The 16,931-nt window shown below is 34.6% G+C and overlaps 1 protein-coding gene across 6 annotated transcripts in view; it reads right to left on the reverse strand.

Moving 5' to 3' along the window:
* The window catches only part of EPHA7 (EPH receptor A7), a 171,420-nt gene that overhangs the window by 39,460 nt on the left and 115,029 nt on the right, over positions 1–16,931 (reverse strand). Inside the window, exon 6 of one of the 6 annotated variants that reach the window (XM_040474189.1) lies at positions 12,614–12,761. The exons of the other annotated variants lie outside the window; for them this stretch is intronic. Within the exon in view, the coding sequence (XP_040330123.1) occupies positions 12,682–12,761 (80 nt within the window). The 3' untranslated portion in view covers positions 12,614–12,681. Of the gene's footprint in view, positions 1–12,613; positions 12,762–16,931 lie in introns of those variants that run through there. 6 annotated transcript variants of the gene reach the window in all.

Below are 16,931 nucleotides of genomic sequence, written 5' to 3' on the forward strand. Positions count from 1 at the left end.
GAGAGGAAAAGATCAAAATTCAAAAATTGGAGTACAGTTTCTAGTAAGTATGTCTCACTTTTGTACCTCTGTAAAGTTAAAAAAAAAGGGAAGTCAAAACATTGTAAGTCAAACCATTGTAAATGGGGACCGCCTGTAGTTCAGTTCTATTCAACACGTATTTGTTTGCCATTTACTATCTGCAGGGCATTGTGGCATTTCTACAAATCCTTACAGTTTGCAGTGGTCACATAAATAATCTTCCTTATATAATAATATATGTGTATAACCTTCTTTCTTCCCTACCAAAACTCTGTGAACTAGGTAGTTTCTATTTTATTCATGAAGAAGGTGGGTTTCAGAAATTAAGTAGAATGCAATCAGGAAGGGGCAGATTTTAGATCGAATCTCATGATTTTAAGTTGTAATTCTCATCTGTTTTCAACTACAGAACAATCATTCCAGGTGGGAGTGAGTAGATGCTAGAAGGAGGAAAGCTGAGCATTCATTCATTTAAATTTGCTAAGATTCCACGATGTGACATAATGATGAAGAGGCCCTTAGGGACCTGCTCCACAGGCAATAGTCCTAGAACCTGCAGATACCAGAAGTGATCAAACTGAGTAGAGATTTGTTTAATTACTATTTTTGTAAAAAAGAGCGAATTCATGTATATCCTACAAAATTCAAAAAGTATAATAGTGTATAGCACAAAGAAAGACTCCCTCCCAATCTGATCCCATGACACAGTTACCCTCCCCTAAAGCAACCATGCTTAGCAGTCTTTGATACCCTTCCAGAAGCAGCCTAGGTATGTACAAGTATATGCATTTTTTACATGAATGGCATTCTAATGGCCCAGTTCAAAACCTTGATGTTTTCATTTATACTTCATTTTAAAAATTGTATTATTGAACACATTCAGCTCTGCACAGCTCTTTCAACTGTGTCGTGTTCCATTATACAGATGTACTAGGATGTATCTGACCAGACCCTTGTCAATAAGCATGGGCCTTTCCCATCTGTTTCTCTTATAAATTATGCTGCAATGAAACTGCTGGTAAGCCAGTATTTAATATGAATCCTCTGAGGAGAATAAAATATTTCAGAGCAGACTAGTGCCTGCAGGTGAAAAACAGGTAGGTGAGGTTACATGGGCTGAATAGGCTAAATGTCTTCATTGTTAAAACTCACTTGGAGTCATTGCTTCATAAAAGGAAATGAGTACTAAATAAATGTATTATAACTTAAATATTTAAGATAGTGACACGCAAAGTGCAGACTGGCTATTGCAAGGCCAAGTGCAGCCACAAGTCAGTGGCCTATGAGGAGCGGGAGGAGTTTGTGTCAGATGTACAACTACGACAGCAAGGACTTTTTTGTTGTTGTTGCTCAGCTGACATCTTTTTTCTGAGCAAAACTTTCTTGATGAAAGAAGCATTTCTTTTTCTTTGCAGTCTCCTTGATGGTTTTCTTTCTGGGACAAGCTACTTATCATATATTATCATTCTGAGTAGCAATGTCTTTTAAAAGTATTCTAGGATTAGTCTTAAGTACCCTTCACTGTTATACTAAAATGTCCAGAAGGTAAGATCACTCTAACAACATTGTCATTGATTTCTGATGAGAGTTTCATTCATTTATAAATTCAACATAAAAATTTTCATGACTGAATAGAGTATAAACAAAGAATTGTTCAGATTGCAAAGATTATGAGGCTCAAGTTCTCACTTTCAAGGAGATTTTAATGTAGAAAATGAGTTAAAATGTGAATATGCACATTCTGAATACACAAGTAAGTACAATAGCCTACATAAGATACGAAGCATGTGCTAGTAAGTTCTTGGGAGGCAGTAAAGAGCAAACCATACAAAAACTATCACTGCTTAAAAAAAATCAGTTCTAATTCAGTGTTTGACTGCTATAACTACATATTTAACCTAAGTATCAGGAATATTGTCATCAAGTCTATAATCTGCAAGAGAGAACTTTATATCAACTAAATAACAACAGAGCCAGGTTCAAGACTGGGCCCATGACTTCTCTCTAATGGCCTCCACCAGTAAGTGACAACTTACTGAATCATTCTTCCTCTGTTTCAGCTAATACAGAATTATTACTTTTTTCCCTAAAATACTAGTTCCCTTGTTGACAGTACTACACGATATAACATTTAGTTATTTCATAGTTTTTTAAACGTCTCCTCTGGTACTCTGATGCTCCTTGAAGGCAGGAAATTTAGAGAAGTGGCAGTGTAGGAGTGAAGGGCACAGTCCCAGTGAACTCGTCTACTGGATTTGCTCATGAGTTTCATTGTTTATTTGAAAACTGTGCAACCTTGAGCAAGGAACTGAACTTCCCTGTGCCTCAGCTTTCTCAACTTTAAAATAACTATAATCTTGGGGCACCTGGGTGGCTCAGTCTGTTGAGCACCTGACTACGGCTCAGGCCATGATCTCACAGTTTGTGAGTTCGAGCCCTGCATCGGGCTTGCTGCTGTAAGCACAGAGCCCACTTCAGATTCTCTGTCTCTCCCTCTCTCTCTCAAATAAATAAAAATTAAAAAATAAAATAAAATAGCTATAATCAGATTGGATACTTTATAAATAGAATTGTTCTAGAAATTTTATATATAAATACATATTAAATACTGAAAACCATTCCTGGTACATGGTAAGATCTCAAAACAATATATTATGTATTATTATCCTATAATTTTTTGTCTGTATTAGATTTACTGATGCCTGGGATTCACTTAAGAATAACGTCGGAGTCAGGCATCAGTATGTTTCAAATGCTTCTCAGATGAAGCTAACATACAGCTGAGTTTGAGAACAATTTCTTTGCAGCTTTGGGGAGAACATAAATTGCCATTTCAAGGTGAAATTCCAGTGCTCTCCATAATAAATGCTGATATATATTATATTGAGAGTTTTTATTCAATTTCTATAATTTAGAAATGACCAATTTCTAGAATTTATATTATTTTATATGTACCAGCTAGACAGAACGACATTAATTTAAGCCATTTAGAAGGAACATACTACTGTAAAAACTGAAAAAAAACTACCCAAATGGGAAGGGGACCAACAATACATTTCTTTTTCAAAATATCATAATATATATTGAATTGAGAGCAAAATACAGATGAAGCAATGTCTCTATTTTGGGTGGGAAAAAAACAAATATTTTGAATGATATTTTTTTAAAGCCATCATCACACATGGTCTATCAGGTAATCTGGTTCTATCACTAATTTTTCATGAATCCATAGCAAAAGACTAGTTTATTTACAAGGCCAACAATGTGACTATGGCTCACAACTAGATCTTTTTAAGAACGAAAATGAACCTAAATAGAATACATATAGAATATCTATATTTACATATTTATACACACACATTGGCTAATGACAAAAACCTCCCATACATGTCATCAAAGCAACATTTCAGTTGTGTATATTTTCTTTGGTATTGGAATATGTTTTATTATAAATAGAGAATTGTGTTGTATTTCAATCAGAAAAATACTGTAATACCAGTTGACAATTTTTGAGATGTTAACTTAGTCCAAATGCTTATGTTATAAATATCTTAAATTATAATTTTCATAGCTATCTAACTTCTTTACAACATGAATATTATTTCTATTAATTTATTTTAAATAAAGACTGTCTAAATTATTTTGTTTGATATTTATGTTTGATTACTGTAACTATATTTTCTTGCAATATGTGTATGAGTGTAATCTCTTATTTAGATAAATAAGTTTAGTTTATATACTATTGCATAATATCATCACATCATGTGACTGTTCTTAAATTATATAATAAAATATACTAATATTTATATAAATTCACATATATGATTATGTGCAAAGCAAGCTCATTAGTTCCTCTCCTAAATATCTACACAATATTTAAATTATTCAGTATATTATAACAATATTCTGGAAGTTCACATTTGGTTTACTCTTCAGGAGCAGTAGAGCATGTATTTAAACATGTTGGTTGTTTACTAAGAGGAACATTGTCGATAAGAAGCATATTAAAGAAAGAAGTGACATCAGTTTTGCCTGATAGCAGTGTGTTAGTTATACACATTCAAAATAAATCCTATTTTCCATTAGAATAAAACTTGCATTACTGACTGCCGCTGTTTGCTTACTGTGAGACCTCACTGCATTTAGAGCTTCCAAATCTTTTTCCAGTATATTGCCATTTTTCATCATTGTAAAATCAATATAATGTATTGCTACCAAAGTTTCTTAAAATTAATGAAAGAGAATAAAAATTGAGTGTTCTTTGCATGTGATGATATAGTTTCATAAAATGTTTCACATGTGAGTGTTCGTGTATGAATGTACCAAAGTAAAGATATACAATATGCTTCTGTGGATTACTATTAATAAATAAATTGAAATTTTTTTGAAAGCCACTTCATTATAAGATATATAATTGAGGATATACCCATTTATAGAATGATATATACATATGCTTAAAGTCATACAACACAAAACCCAATGCAGCAAACATAAGATTGATAATTTCATAGGGCACCATTCTTTTATTCTATCTCAAAGTTCTCGATAATGATTGAAGAGAATAGCTAAGTCCATTATATTCTGACTGCTATCAACTTCATGGTTTCCTACTTTACAATTTCTTTTTATTCTCTCTCCTCTTTGTATCTTTTTAAAAGAATTTTTTTAAATCATTATTTATTTTTGAGAGAGAGAGCACGAGCAGGGGTGGAACAGAGAGAGAAGGAGATACAGAATCCAAAGCAGGCTCCAGGCTCTGAGCTGTCAGCACAGAGCCCGACATGGGATGCTCAACCGACTGAACCACCCAGGAGCCCCCTCCTCTTTGCATCTTCTACTCTGGTATGAATTGTTTTTGACTCTATTTTTCTCCAGGCCTAAGCTCTCATGTATTCAAACCATCCTACTTTCTAAAATGTTATCTGAAATTAATATTTTTTCCAAAAAGTGTTCCCCATTTGTGGTTTTGTCCATTTTATTTTTTACTTTTTTTCCCCAAATCATCATTCCGGTAGTGTTCCTCACAATTAATTTTGATTTTAATCCCATTCTATTATAAGTTGAACTATTCCAGAAGGGGAAAAGGAAAGAAGGGAAGGGGAAGGAAGGAAGGAAGAATGGGATAAAGAAGTGGAGAAGAAAAGTAAGACCTGAAGTATCTCACTAAACTTATTCATTTAAAATGTTTAAGTGTGGGGGCGCCTGGGTGGCGCAGTCGGTTAAGCGTCCAACTTCAGCCAGGTCACGATCTCGCGGTCCGTGAGTTCGAGCCCCGCGTCAGGCTCTGGGCTGATGGCTCGGAGCCTGGAGCCTGTTTCCGATTCTGTGTCTCCCTCTCTCTCTGCCCCTCCCCCGTTCATGCTCTGTCTCTCTCTGTCCCAAAAATAAATAAAAACGTTGAAAAAAAATTAAAAAAAAATAAATAAAATGTTTAAGTGTAAAATGTTACCTCACTGTGAAGAAAATGTATCTGCTCCAGGTATTCTGAATATATTTTCTCTCACAGTGCATAAACTTAACAAATTCGTATTGCTTAATAATAAGTTCTCAATATCAGTCATCAGTTATTAGTTTACTTCAATCAAGATCTTACTACAAACTAAGCACTTAGTTTAATACAATCTGCTAAATAATTTCAGCTAACATTGCAGCTTGTATTTTAAAGTTGCTGCTTCACAATGTGTAAGCTACTGCCTAGGAAGTTAGGCACAAATGAAAACTACATTGAATTCCCTAAACCTGTATGATGCCAATGGTGCAATGTGGCATTAATTCACCAAATAATATTTTAGTTCCAAGAGAAAATTAATGCAGTTTACTATAGTGGCCAATTAATACCCAAGGAGTCACTTTTATGCACTGGGAAAATCTAGCTTATAATGAATAGTTATATGCAAGGAGAGTTATCAATTCATGAATATTTGGTTCCAAAAGTTAATTTGAGGTTTAGTTGTTTGCAATTTGGGCTTCATTTCTCATGGAAACAATATCACAAATAGCACTGTGATTGCCAGGTTAGCACACAAACATGTAATTGACCCAAAATATTGTACATGGGTACAGAGAAGGAGTTAAATAATCCTGTTTTAATACTAGCAACTAGGCAAAACAGAAAAACCAACACAATGCGTACAATGAATTTGTAATTACTACTGAATATGGTGCTCAATGAAAAATTTAAGATCTTCCCTAAATCTTACTCCTAAAATTCTGCTGTCTCCTAGCCAGAGACGGAAACTGATCAGCTTTTGCTTGCCTTCTGCTTCTCCCCTCCTCTTGCCATATATGAAGTTTTTACTTTATTCCATAGTATCCAGCCACCTAGAAATAACCATGTCAGTAACTAACTAGAACATAAATACAATTAGGATAACATTCTACCTTTTATCAGTTACAGTAGGGGTCAATGGTCATGGGCCAAATCTGGCTAGTCAACTGTTTTCATGAATAAAGTTTAAATAGAACATAGCTGCATCTGATTACAGATGGTCTATGGCTGCTATTGTGCTAAATATCAAAGGTGAGGAATTGCAACAGAGAAAATATGGCCTGTAATGTGTGAAATACTTATTGTCTAGTACTTTTCAGAAAAAGTTTGTGTCCCCCTGAGTTGGAGTCTGTTTGGCTGCAAGTAGGAAAAAAAAAAACGAAAAACAAATAAACAGTGGTTTAAGGTTTTTGTTTTTGCTTTCCTCATGCAAAAAAAAAAATAATAATAAAGAACAAGAGAAGAAAAAAGAAAAGAAAAAAAAAAGTACTCTGCAGATGGGCAGTTGCTATACTTTGTTCATTGGCTCCAGGATTTACAGATGATGCCCCCGGCCTTTCCCTCGTGGTTGCAAGATGCTGCTGTTGCTGCTACTACAGCCCTCACATCCACGTTGCTGGCATGCAATAAAAAGGCAATGTGGAATGCTCACGATCTAAATAAGGAAAGCCAACTCTTACAGCAAGCTCTAGCAATCTTCTGTTTACATCTCATTCATCTCATTCCCTACACTGGAAATGGAGTTTTAAATTTTAAGCGGGGTGTACCGCTGTCCTAAAAAACGATAATAAAAAAAGAAGAAAGAATTTGTTATTAAAGAGGAAACGAGCACTGTCTGCCACCCTCATCTTCCCAACAGCAGTGGAGACGGCGACCATTCACTTAACTTGATTCCCACCCCATCCCCAACCTGCTCAATTTCTTTTCTGAATATAGAAGAGTAAGGACCAAGGGAAGTGATTCAGATTCCTAAATGAAGGCACTAGATCATGAACAAAAGTACTTTTATGTAAGTTAGGACTTGAAGAGATATTAATGGCACCACTAAGTCCTTTTCTGTCACTTTCAAGAGTAAGGTGGGAAAAAACGTTTTCCTTGTTTGGCTATATCGGGGAGTTATTTCAGATAAGGCTTTTCCCTGTAGGACCAGAAAGCTGTAGGACACGAGCAGAGCAACAGCAGGACTGAAAAGGTTAGAGCAAGTGATTTAAACATATTTTGGTTAGAGAAGACATTTACTAGACAGCATGAACAATATGTCAACCAACATAAATACAGAACTTTTTATAAGAACACTTTTCATTGACATTATTTCATTTAATCATTTTATACTCAAGAAATTCCTATGTGAAAAAGAGGGTCTCAAATTGATTCACAGTTCTAACAAGAAATATTCCACTATGCATATTTTAGGCATCTCGTATGTGCTAAATAAATGGATAAATTCATTATACTACAAATTACCCATTCTTTCTCTTTTTAGGTTCATTTATTTATTTTTGAGAGAAAGAGAGGGGATGAGAGCGGGGCAGAGCCTGATATGGGGCTTGAACTCACAAACCATGAGATCATGACCTGAGCTGAAATCAAGAGTCAGATGCTTAACCAACTGAGCACCCCATGCATTCTTTTTTATATAACGAGTGTCTTCCTCTCTATTAGATTTTTTCCTAACAGATTTTAAATAACTCAACTTTCTCCCATGAAAATAAAATTATATGTCAAGCCTATATTCTTTTCCACCTGGTGAGGAATCTATCTTCTTCCCTTCGTCAAAGGGAAGAATATGTCAAATATTTGACAAATATGTCAAAACAAAGTTGTCTAGATTCTTTTAATCCATTTCCTCAACTTCCACTCATGCTCCAACCTTCCCCAGTCTGGTTTCAGTCCACCTCATTCTATCCAGTGAGTTATGGATACAGCCACCAATGCCCTCACCTAGACACATGAAGGTACTGTTCGCAGTCCTCATCTTTCTTGGATTCTCGGTAACATTGTTAATCTTTCTCTCCTTTTCTCCTTAGCTTCCATGACACACTCTCCTGGCTTTCTGTGTGGCTAATTCTTTTATTTGTCCTTTGCAAGCCCCTTCTCCTCAACAAAAAGTCAAATTTCCTCAAGGTTGCATAAAAGGATGTTCATTTTCATTAGTCATTAAGGAAATACAAATTAAAGCCATATTATGATAACACTTGACACCTGTCAGAATGGCTATAATCAAAAAGACAGGTGATATCAAGTGTTGACAAGGATGTGGAAAAATGAACTCTTATACTTTGTTGGTAGAAATGTAAAATGGAATAGCTACTTTGGAAAAGCAGTTTGGCAATTTTTAATGAGTTAAATATAAAGTTACCACATGACCCAATAGCTCCACTCTTAGTTGTCTCACCATGAATTCTCAAACCTGGATGTTCAGAATAGCATTATTCATGCAGGAAAAAAAAAAAAAAAAAGAAACACCTAAAGGTTCATCAACTGATGAACACATAAAATGGAATACTTACAAGGGGACAGTATTAACCTGTAAAAATGGATGGGCCAAGTATGAACCTCAAAAAACCTTATGATAGGGGCACCTAGGTGGCTCAGTCAGTTGACTTTGGCTCAGGTCATGATCTCATGGTTTATGAGTTTGAGCCCCACATAAGGTCTGCTGCTGTCAGCACAGAGCCCAGTTGGAATCCTCTGCCCACCCCCGCCTCAGCCCCTCCACCACTCACACTCTCTCAGACATAAACATTAAAAAAAAAAAAAAACCAAAACATTATGCTAAGTGAAAATTCCAGATGCATAGGACCCACATTGTATGAATCTATTTATATAAAATATTTAGAAAGACAATCCTATATGATCCTATATAGACACACAATAGCTTAGTATTTGGCTAGGTGTAGGGGTAGGAATGGAGAGTGACTGTAACTGGGCATGGCGGATCTCATTGGGGTAAGAAAATGTTTTAATACTGAATTATGGTGATGGTTACAAAACCTGTAAATTTACTAAAAATCACTGAATTATACACTTGAAATATGTGAATTTTATTGTATGCAAATTATATCTAATGAAAGCTGTTAAAAATAGGCTTTTGATGACTCTTAGAATAAGAACCAAAATTCTTAACATGACTTACTGTCTGACCTCCATCTATCTTTCCAGGCTCACCACATTCAATCCCCATTACTCTGTGTATCTGGTACTCCATTTTATTCCTCAGCTGTGTTAAACTCCTTTAGCACTGAGTTAAAACATCATTGTGACTGTTTCTCTTAGTGTATCTTTTCCAACTTCTCTTCTCCTCTCTGATACAATCCAACCTATTAAGTGTTCTCCTGGATTTAGGAAATCCCTCTTGACAGCACTTCAGAGCTGGAAATTGACATGTGTTTATAAAATTATTTGATGAATGTCTATTTCCCCCACTAGACTGTAAGTTCTATACGGTTGGGAGGTCATGTTTGGTTTTGCTAACCAATATGTCCCCACTATTTTTCCCAGTCTCCAGGTATCCATTAAATTCTGGATTAATGAACAAATATAACAACCCTCAATTATCTAAAATTTTCCTCTAGGAAGCAACTTTGCTTCTTTACTTCTAGTTTAGTTCTCTCAAATTACAGTGCTAAAATATCTCATAGAACTTTGTAATGTAGTTTATATACCTTAAGATGACACTTCATTTTTTTTTACTACTGCTTGCAATGTATATTGCAGTTCTTCGAGGGAGAAATCATAAATCTCCAAATGATTTAAAATAAGAAACAACTTAGGGATACCAATCTGTTAATTAGGATAACGCAAAAGTCAGCAATGAATTTTTGGTAATTTTCAGTCATCACTTAGATAAATTTTGATACAAATGAATTCAAACTATTAATTCAAATGGTTTTTAAACTAACAGCTTTTTTTTTTTAAACTAACAGCTTTTAAAAGTACCTAGAATAATATTGGTTATAGTATTCTGGGGCTTTATTTTATTAAAAAAAAATTTCCACACACAATCAAGTTCTTTCATCTTATATATTATTCTATGTGCCTGCACGGGACTTTGGAGATGAAGTAGGACATGTAAAATCATTGGTTATATACACTTGTTAGTAAAATAAAGCCTATCAAAACGAAACTAATGCGACATTGTATTTTAACTATGGCAATTAAAAAAATTAGTAATAAGGAAAAAAAGTTGGTTTCAATTCCCTGAATTTGTATTTAAATGGTTATTATAATGGTGGATTTTAGTTTATACCTATTTTCTTATTATTTGTCTGAAATGATGTATATACTTACAGTGGTAAAAGTTACCTTTTAAATATTTATTCTAAGTAACTATCCATGTAATAAAATACTTACAGTCTTTTATTTATAGCATCTAAAATGTAAAGTCACAAAAATGACTTTTAAACATGTCATATATAAGACTACATACACACATATATATACATACACATATGATATTTATATAAAAACATCTTCATATTTGTAGCTAGCAATTTATGATCAACATATTTTGCTAATTCTATGGCTAGTAATTTCCCTCATGTGGTAACTACAGAAAGGTATTGTGAAATAAAATATTTATATATTCTCAAAGATATTTCTCATTTGTGGAAGGCGTCTCAGAAATTTTATTGGCTGATATCTTCTAAAAATAAATTCAGTATTTAATAAAGGTATGACATTGATAACACTTCAACACCCTGTTCAAACAATAATCCATACATGAGAAATAGCATTAGATGTTTGCTCAACTCTGTGGGTCAACTTGCCAGGTTTAATTTTAAGGGACTATTGTCACTATAGTTCGTTTTTGTTACAAAATTCTGATTGAAAATTTTCCTCTGGAATAGAAAGGATTTCTTTCCCCCTCCTCCTCTTCTTCGTCTTCTCCTTCTCCTTCTCTTTCTCTCTCTCTCTCTCTCTCTCTCCTTAGTTTTTTTTTTTGTTTTTTTGTTTTTTTTTAGTTTTACATTACTTATTCAGTGTAGAGGTCTTTCACCCTAAATCAGCAAACTCTCCACAAACTACTACCAAGACTCAGCAACTTTTGTTTCTTGACAAGTGAAGAGATGAGGGGTTATGCGCACCTTCCATTATATAAAAATTTTAGCTCAGTGATCCCCAGGCTCCTCAGGATCCCCACTGTCCAGGAATTTTAAGATTAGAGTCCTGGCAGAAAGTCACACGAATGATTCATTAAAGGCAATTCTTCTTCCTGGTTAATACAAATATCATTCATCATCACCATAAAACAAAACAAAACAAAATATGCAACTGCAGGTAACCAACACAACAATGAAATATATCCCAATTGTCTGTGTTGCAAACAGTACCCTGCTGATGTTCACTTAATATTTCTCTGGAATACTTCTCTGGAAAACTTCTCTGGAAGTTCTTCTGGAAAGAAGAGCTTCTCTGGAAAACTCCATTATATTTCTAGACACATTACTTATTTTTGTTCTAAATTGCTTGGGATAGTAAACAGAAACGATTGTGTGACATATTTTGTGCTACATATCAATGAAAAGTGGAAGGCATATTCTACATGGTTTGTACTTACGAAGAATTTACTTTGAATAGAAGTTTTCTTCCAAAGTATTTTAAAATAAGAACTTTTGGTTGGCTCTCTCTTTAAGAAACAGACTCCTAAGAACAAACTGATGGTTACCAGAGGAGAGGTGGGTGGAGGAATGGGAGAGACACTGCTGTGATGATCACTGGTGTTGTATGAAGTGTTGAAACACTATATTGTAAATGTGAAACTAACATTACACTGTATACTGACTAATTGGATTTTAAGTAAAACTTAAAAAAAATAAAAATAAAATAAGAATTTGTGAATTTAACAGAAGTCCAGTGTTTTTATGGTTTTGAGATTTTTTTAGTCAAATACAAAAGAAAGAATTATCATTAAGCACCTAGCCATACAAACCAAATAAAATATTTGATAAAGGTTGCAAAATAGATTAATATTCTATCATTAAATAACAGACAAGGGATAATTTTCTGGTAGCAGATTACCGGGATTACATGTTCAAGAAACAAGAACTGTTAGTTAGCGGCTGCCCTCTATCCATTTGGAAAACTGTACATTATTCCTTCGATAAGGTGCAAAAGGTCATTTGACTGTGAGACACTTGGTGTGAGAACACACACACACACACACACACACACACACACACACATGCCCATGCATGCAAAAACTGTAACTCCGTTTTGGCCCAGAGTTAGAAGAAAAACTACTTACAATTCTAGGTTAAATGCTTGAAATTAACTACCACCACCACAACATATGATTGGTTATCATTTTATATGCATATATGGGTAATTATAGTAAACAGAAAGACAGTGCATTGCCAACGACGCCACCCCCAACTTCACAAGCTTTGAAGTCACAGAAAAGCTTCCATCCCAGCTCTGCCACTGATTAGTTTTGTCATCTTGCTCAAGTTGCTAAACTGCTCTGAGTCATCTGCAAAATGGGAATAAAATCAGAATAAAATGGGAATAAAATGGGAATAAAAGGAGTGTTGCAAGGATTTAGAAAGACAATGAATGTAAATCACTTAGCACAATACGTAACAATTAGCAATCTTTCAATACATTGTTAGCATTATTAAGAAAGAAATTAAAGAAGTAAACGTGCCAAACGACTTTACAAAGCAATACATCAAGAAATATTTCTATTCAGTTCATTTACATTTATTTGCATTTTTTAATGTAAACTGGCATTTTAAAATTTAACAAATATTTTAAATACGATATATTTGGAGTCCATGGGGATATCCTATACTTAGGCACTTGCTGAGGTGCAGAGAGGAACTGTCTTATTCAATTATTGTGTCCTACATAATTTATTTTTATTTTGAACATTACTTGGTAAATGCTCTACAAAATTTGAAATCATCCATACAAATTCTAATGTAAGGATGACATTTACTATATAAAGCATTATATGTTAAACCTCCTGATATTAATTATAAACTGTAATATTTTCTGATTATAGGGAATTTTCTTTGCCAATATGTTGGTTTGTTAACTTAATTGATTTATGACCTTAACACTTCTTTATAATGCTATTGTAAAATTTTATTTACTTACTATTATTATTTTTTAATCCTTTTTTAAATCTATTTTTGAGAGAGAGAGTGTGTGTGCAAGCAGGAAAGGGGAAAAGAGAGAGGGGGGGGGGGGGGCGGACAGAGGATCCAAAGTAGGCTCTGTGCCGATAACAGTGAGCCTGATCCAATGCTCAAACTCATGAACCATGAGATCATGACCTGAGCCAAAGTCTGACACTTATCCAACTGAGCTACCCAGGCACCCCAACAATGTTATTATAACCTTTCAAAACACATTTTAATCATGTTATTCTGATACTTTAAAGTGTTTTTAATAAATCCCAAATTAAGAGTCAGAGTGTTGGGTACCTTAAGAGGTGTTACTGCGGACACACTTCCTTTCATTCTGCCTCAGTTTTCTCACCTCTCAAATGAAGATAATATCGAGTTTTAAGATAATACTGAGCTGTTGAAAGTATAAAATGAGAAAAGACAGGAAGTTCTTAGCATACTAAGTACAGAATGGAGAGGAAGTGTCATGAAATCAGCACAGCATACAAGGTCTGTTGTGACTGGCCTCTGTTTACTCCTCCAGTACCAATTACCCATCATTTCCTTCTCATATCTTTATGTCAGGGTTGCAAAATGCCGTCAAGATTCTTTAACAGGAAAATCTCTCTCTTTTTGAACAGTTCATGCTATTTCATTACTCCATGGTTATGGCTGCTCAATTTCCTCTATTTGGAAATCCTTATACCCCAGCCTGCTGGCAACCTGCTCATAACTTCAAGACAACCAAAAGCTCAGCTTGTCCTTACTTGGTGTATACTTCATGCAGAGTTCCTCCCTAACAGAATATGATGAGCTCCACTGGGGTAAGGACTATATATTTCCTCATGGTTATATCCAGATACTGTACCGTACCAGACACAAAGGGAGCACTCCATACATGGTTGTGGGACAAACTGAAAGGTTTTTTGACATTTGGACAAATAATGCATCTGCTTACAGAAGCTTTAAAACAATTTGTCATGTGAATACAATATTCACATGTCTACTTTCAATGCTGGCTGATATTGCTCATATCACCTGAGTATTTTAAATATATGTGTCCAGACTGATGATACTCCTTAGATAACAAGAGCCGATATATTTGTTATTAAAAACTGCTGATTTAAGCAAAAGCAGGTAAAAATGTAACACTCTTACTTGTATTGAAAGATTTTTGTTTGTTCTTCAGTTAAGTTGCCAGATGACAAAGCTGACCTTGATAAAGGGTTATGGAATACCACCATATTATGCTATAAATGCCTATTGCTTTAGATCAATATCCAAGAAATTCCCTGCTGTGTTTACAAACCCAGCATACTAAAGTGCGTATAAATAAATCATTTGTTTTACACTAACAATAACCTACAGAGGAGCAAGTTAACTTCCTTGGACAAACTTTCATTTTGTAGCATAAAAATAACGGGGGCGCCTGGGTGGCGCAGTCGGTTAAGCGTCCGACTTCAGCCAGGTCACGATCTCGCGGTCCATGAGTTCGAGCCCCGCGTCATCCTCTGGGCTGATGGCTCAGAGCCTGGAGCCTGTTGCCGATTCTGTGTCTCCCTCTCTCTCTGCCCCTCCCCCGTTCATGCTCTGTCTCTCTCTGTCCCAAAAATAAATAAACGTTGAAAAAAAAATAAAAATAACAGAATGCTTACTTCTGTAAATGTAGGTAGGCAAACAACCCGTGGAATCCCAGGTGGTGACAGGCATATAGAGGTATTTAAGTTAAATCTACGCTCTTGCCAAAGCATTTCTAATAGTCTGCTCCCATTCTAGGAAAAATATAAACTCTTTATAATTTGCTCATCTGTGGGAGCAAAGAGAGTGTTGAAGATGTTACCCTATTGGTTAGAACTATTTGTAAGTCATATGGATGAAAGAAATAATTCTCGATCTTGCAAAATTGAAAAGGAATGCTAAGTTCTTATTTCCTAATAGGTCGAAGATGATTAAAATATTGATAAAAGATATGCACTTGAGAATTAAATTATCGAAAAAACAAGTAATATGAAGAAAACACTATTCAAAGCCATACATGATGCATACACAATGATTTTTGTTATTCATAATTTAGCTTGTAAAGAATTTGTTCTGTCATTTGAATTTATTTATTTGCACATATAGTTATATTTTGTATTTAAAACAATGAAAATTTTGGAGATATTTTAAGAATGATTTTCTTTTTAGAATTCTCAGGCATTTCAGTATCGAGAGATTATTAAATTCTGAAACATTTTTCTTGTTTTAAAGTACGCATGTCTCACAATGTGAGATAAGTTTCAGAAAGAAATATAAAATTAAATGAGTCATTTAGGGAAATTAGATATGAAGGTTTATCTGTCATGTGTTTATGGTTAGTGCTTGCTCCCAAGATCATCTTTATGAAATCCCTTGTTCCTTTCTTTGACATTTGAAAGAAAACATCGTCATTCTTATGTCTTTTTAAAACCAATCTGTCGACACTGGTATTAAACAACTTTGAACTGATGTTGAGTTGTGTAACAAGTGACAATATCAACTCCCAAGACAGCCAAAATGCTTGCTTCATGAATGCATTTGACAGGTCAGACACCAACCTGATACTTACAAATGTGCAGCAGCAATAAGAAAGCTTCAAAAATAGCAAAGGAAAGCTTCTATTTCTTTGGAAGACATGTTTATATTCTCCAGAAAATATTATACATTAATTATCACTAGATTGTCTGGTGTTTGTTGTGATTCAACTCAGGCACTGTATTTTTCAATAGCAAAATGTTTGCCACCTGCTTGTGGATAAAAACTCTGGCCCGTAGGTACTGCTGTTTGTAAATGACTCCCAAAGGCAACAAGACATCATTTTCCCAGGTGGGCTGCTCATTTACTTTCTGTTTTCTTTCTCCCCCTATTCATCTATGGTGACAAGTGTCAATTATGGACAGGAGATTTATGGGATGGGAAAGATAAAGCCCAATTTACAAATCATTTCCTCCGCAAGCAGACAGGTGCAATGACAGAGCCAGCTTGCTGTAATTGAATTTCTTGCTGCTATCTACTCAGTCACAAGAAGATGTCAACCTCAAGGATGTTAGCTGTGGAAAAAGTCTTAATACACTATGATTTTAAATGTGGAGATGACAACATAGCCTAGGTTCTAACCCTGGACTCTGAATAGAATATACCAAAGCACTTTTTCCCCCTGTAATAATAAGGATTTTCCTTACCCTTTAAACAAGCAGTGCATTGGGGACAATGTGTCAAGGTAGTCTAACTTTAAACAAAGTCAATGGCAAACATGGTTAAGAACATAAACTCCATTCTGATGTATCAAAAGTTGATTTATATGTAACTACTAACATACTAAAATGGAAGAATATGTGTTGGACAAATGCACATTTTTTGATGGGTGACGAGTTTGACCCTTGTTAATGTGAATATTCCCCAATATACACAAAAATAAGATTACAGTGTTACAAATTCATTAAGCATTGTTTTAACGTGTGTTAAAAAAACATTTGTCAAGTGTTGTTTTGTATCAAAGAACATATAAATAT

This window comes from Herpailurus yagouaroundi, unplaced genomic scaffold, assembly GCF_014898765.1.
Source record: "Herpailurus yagouaroundi ecotype Mexico unplaced genomic scaffold, PumYag 139, whole genome shotgun sequence".
In the NCBI taxonomy this organism is placed as follows: Eukaryota; Metazoa; Chordata; class Mammalia; order Carnivora; family Felidae; genus Herpailurus; species Herpailurus yagouaroundi.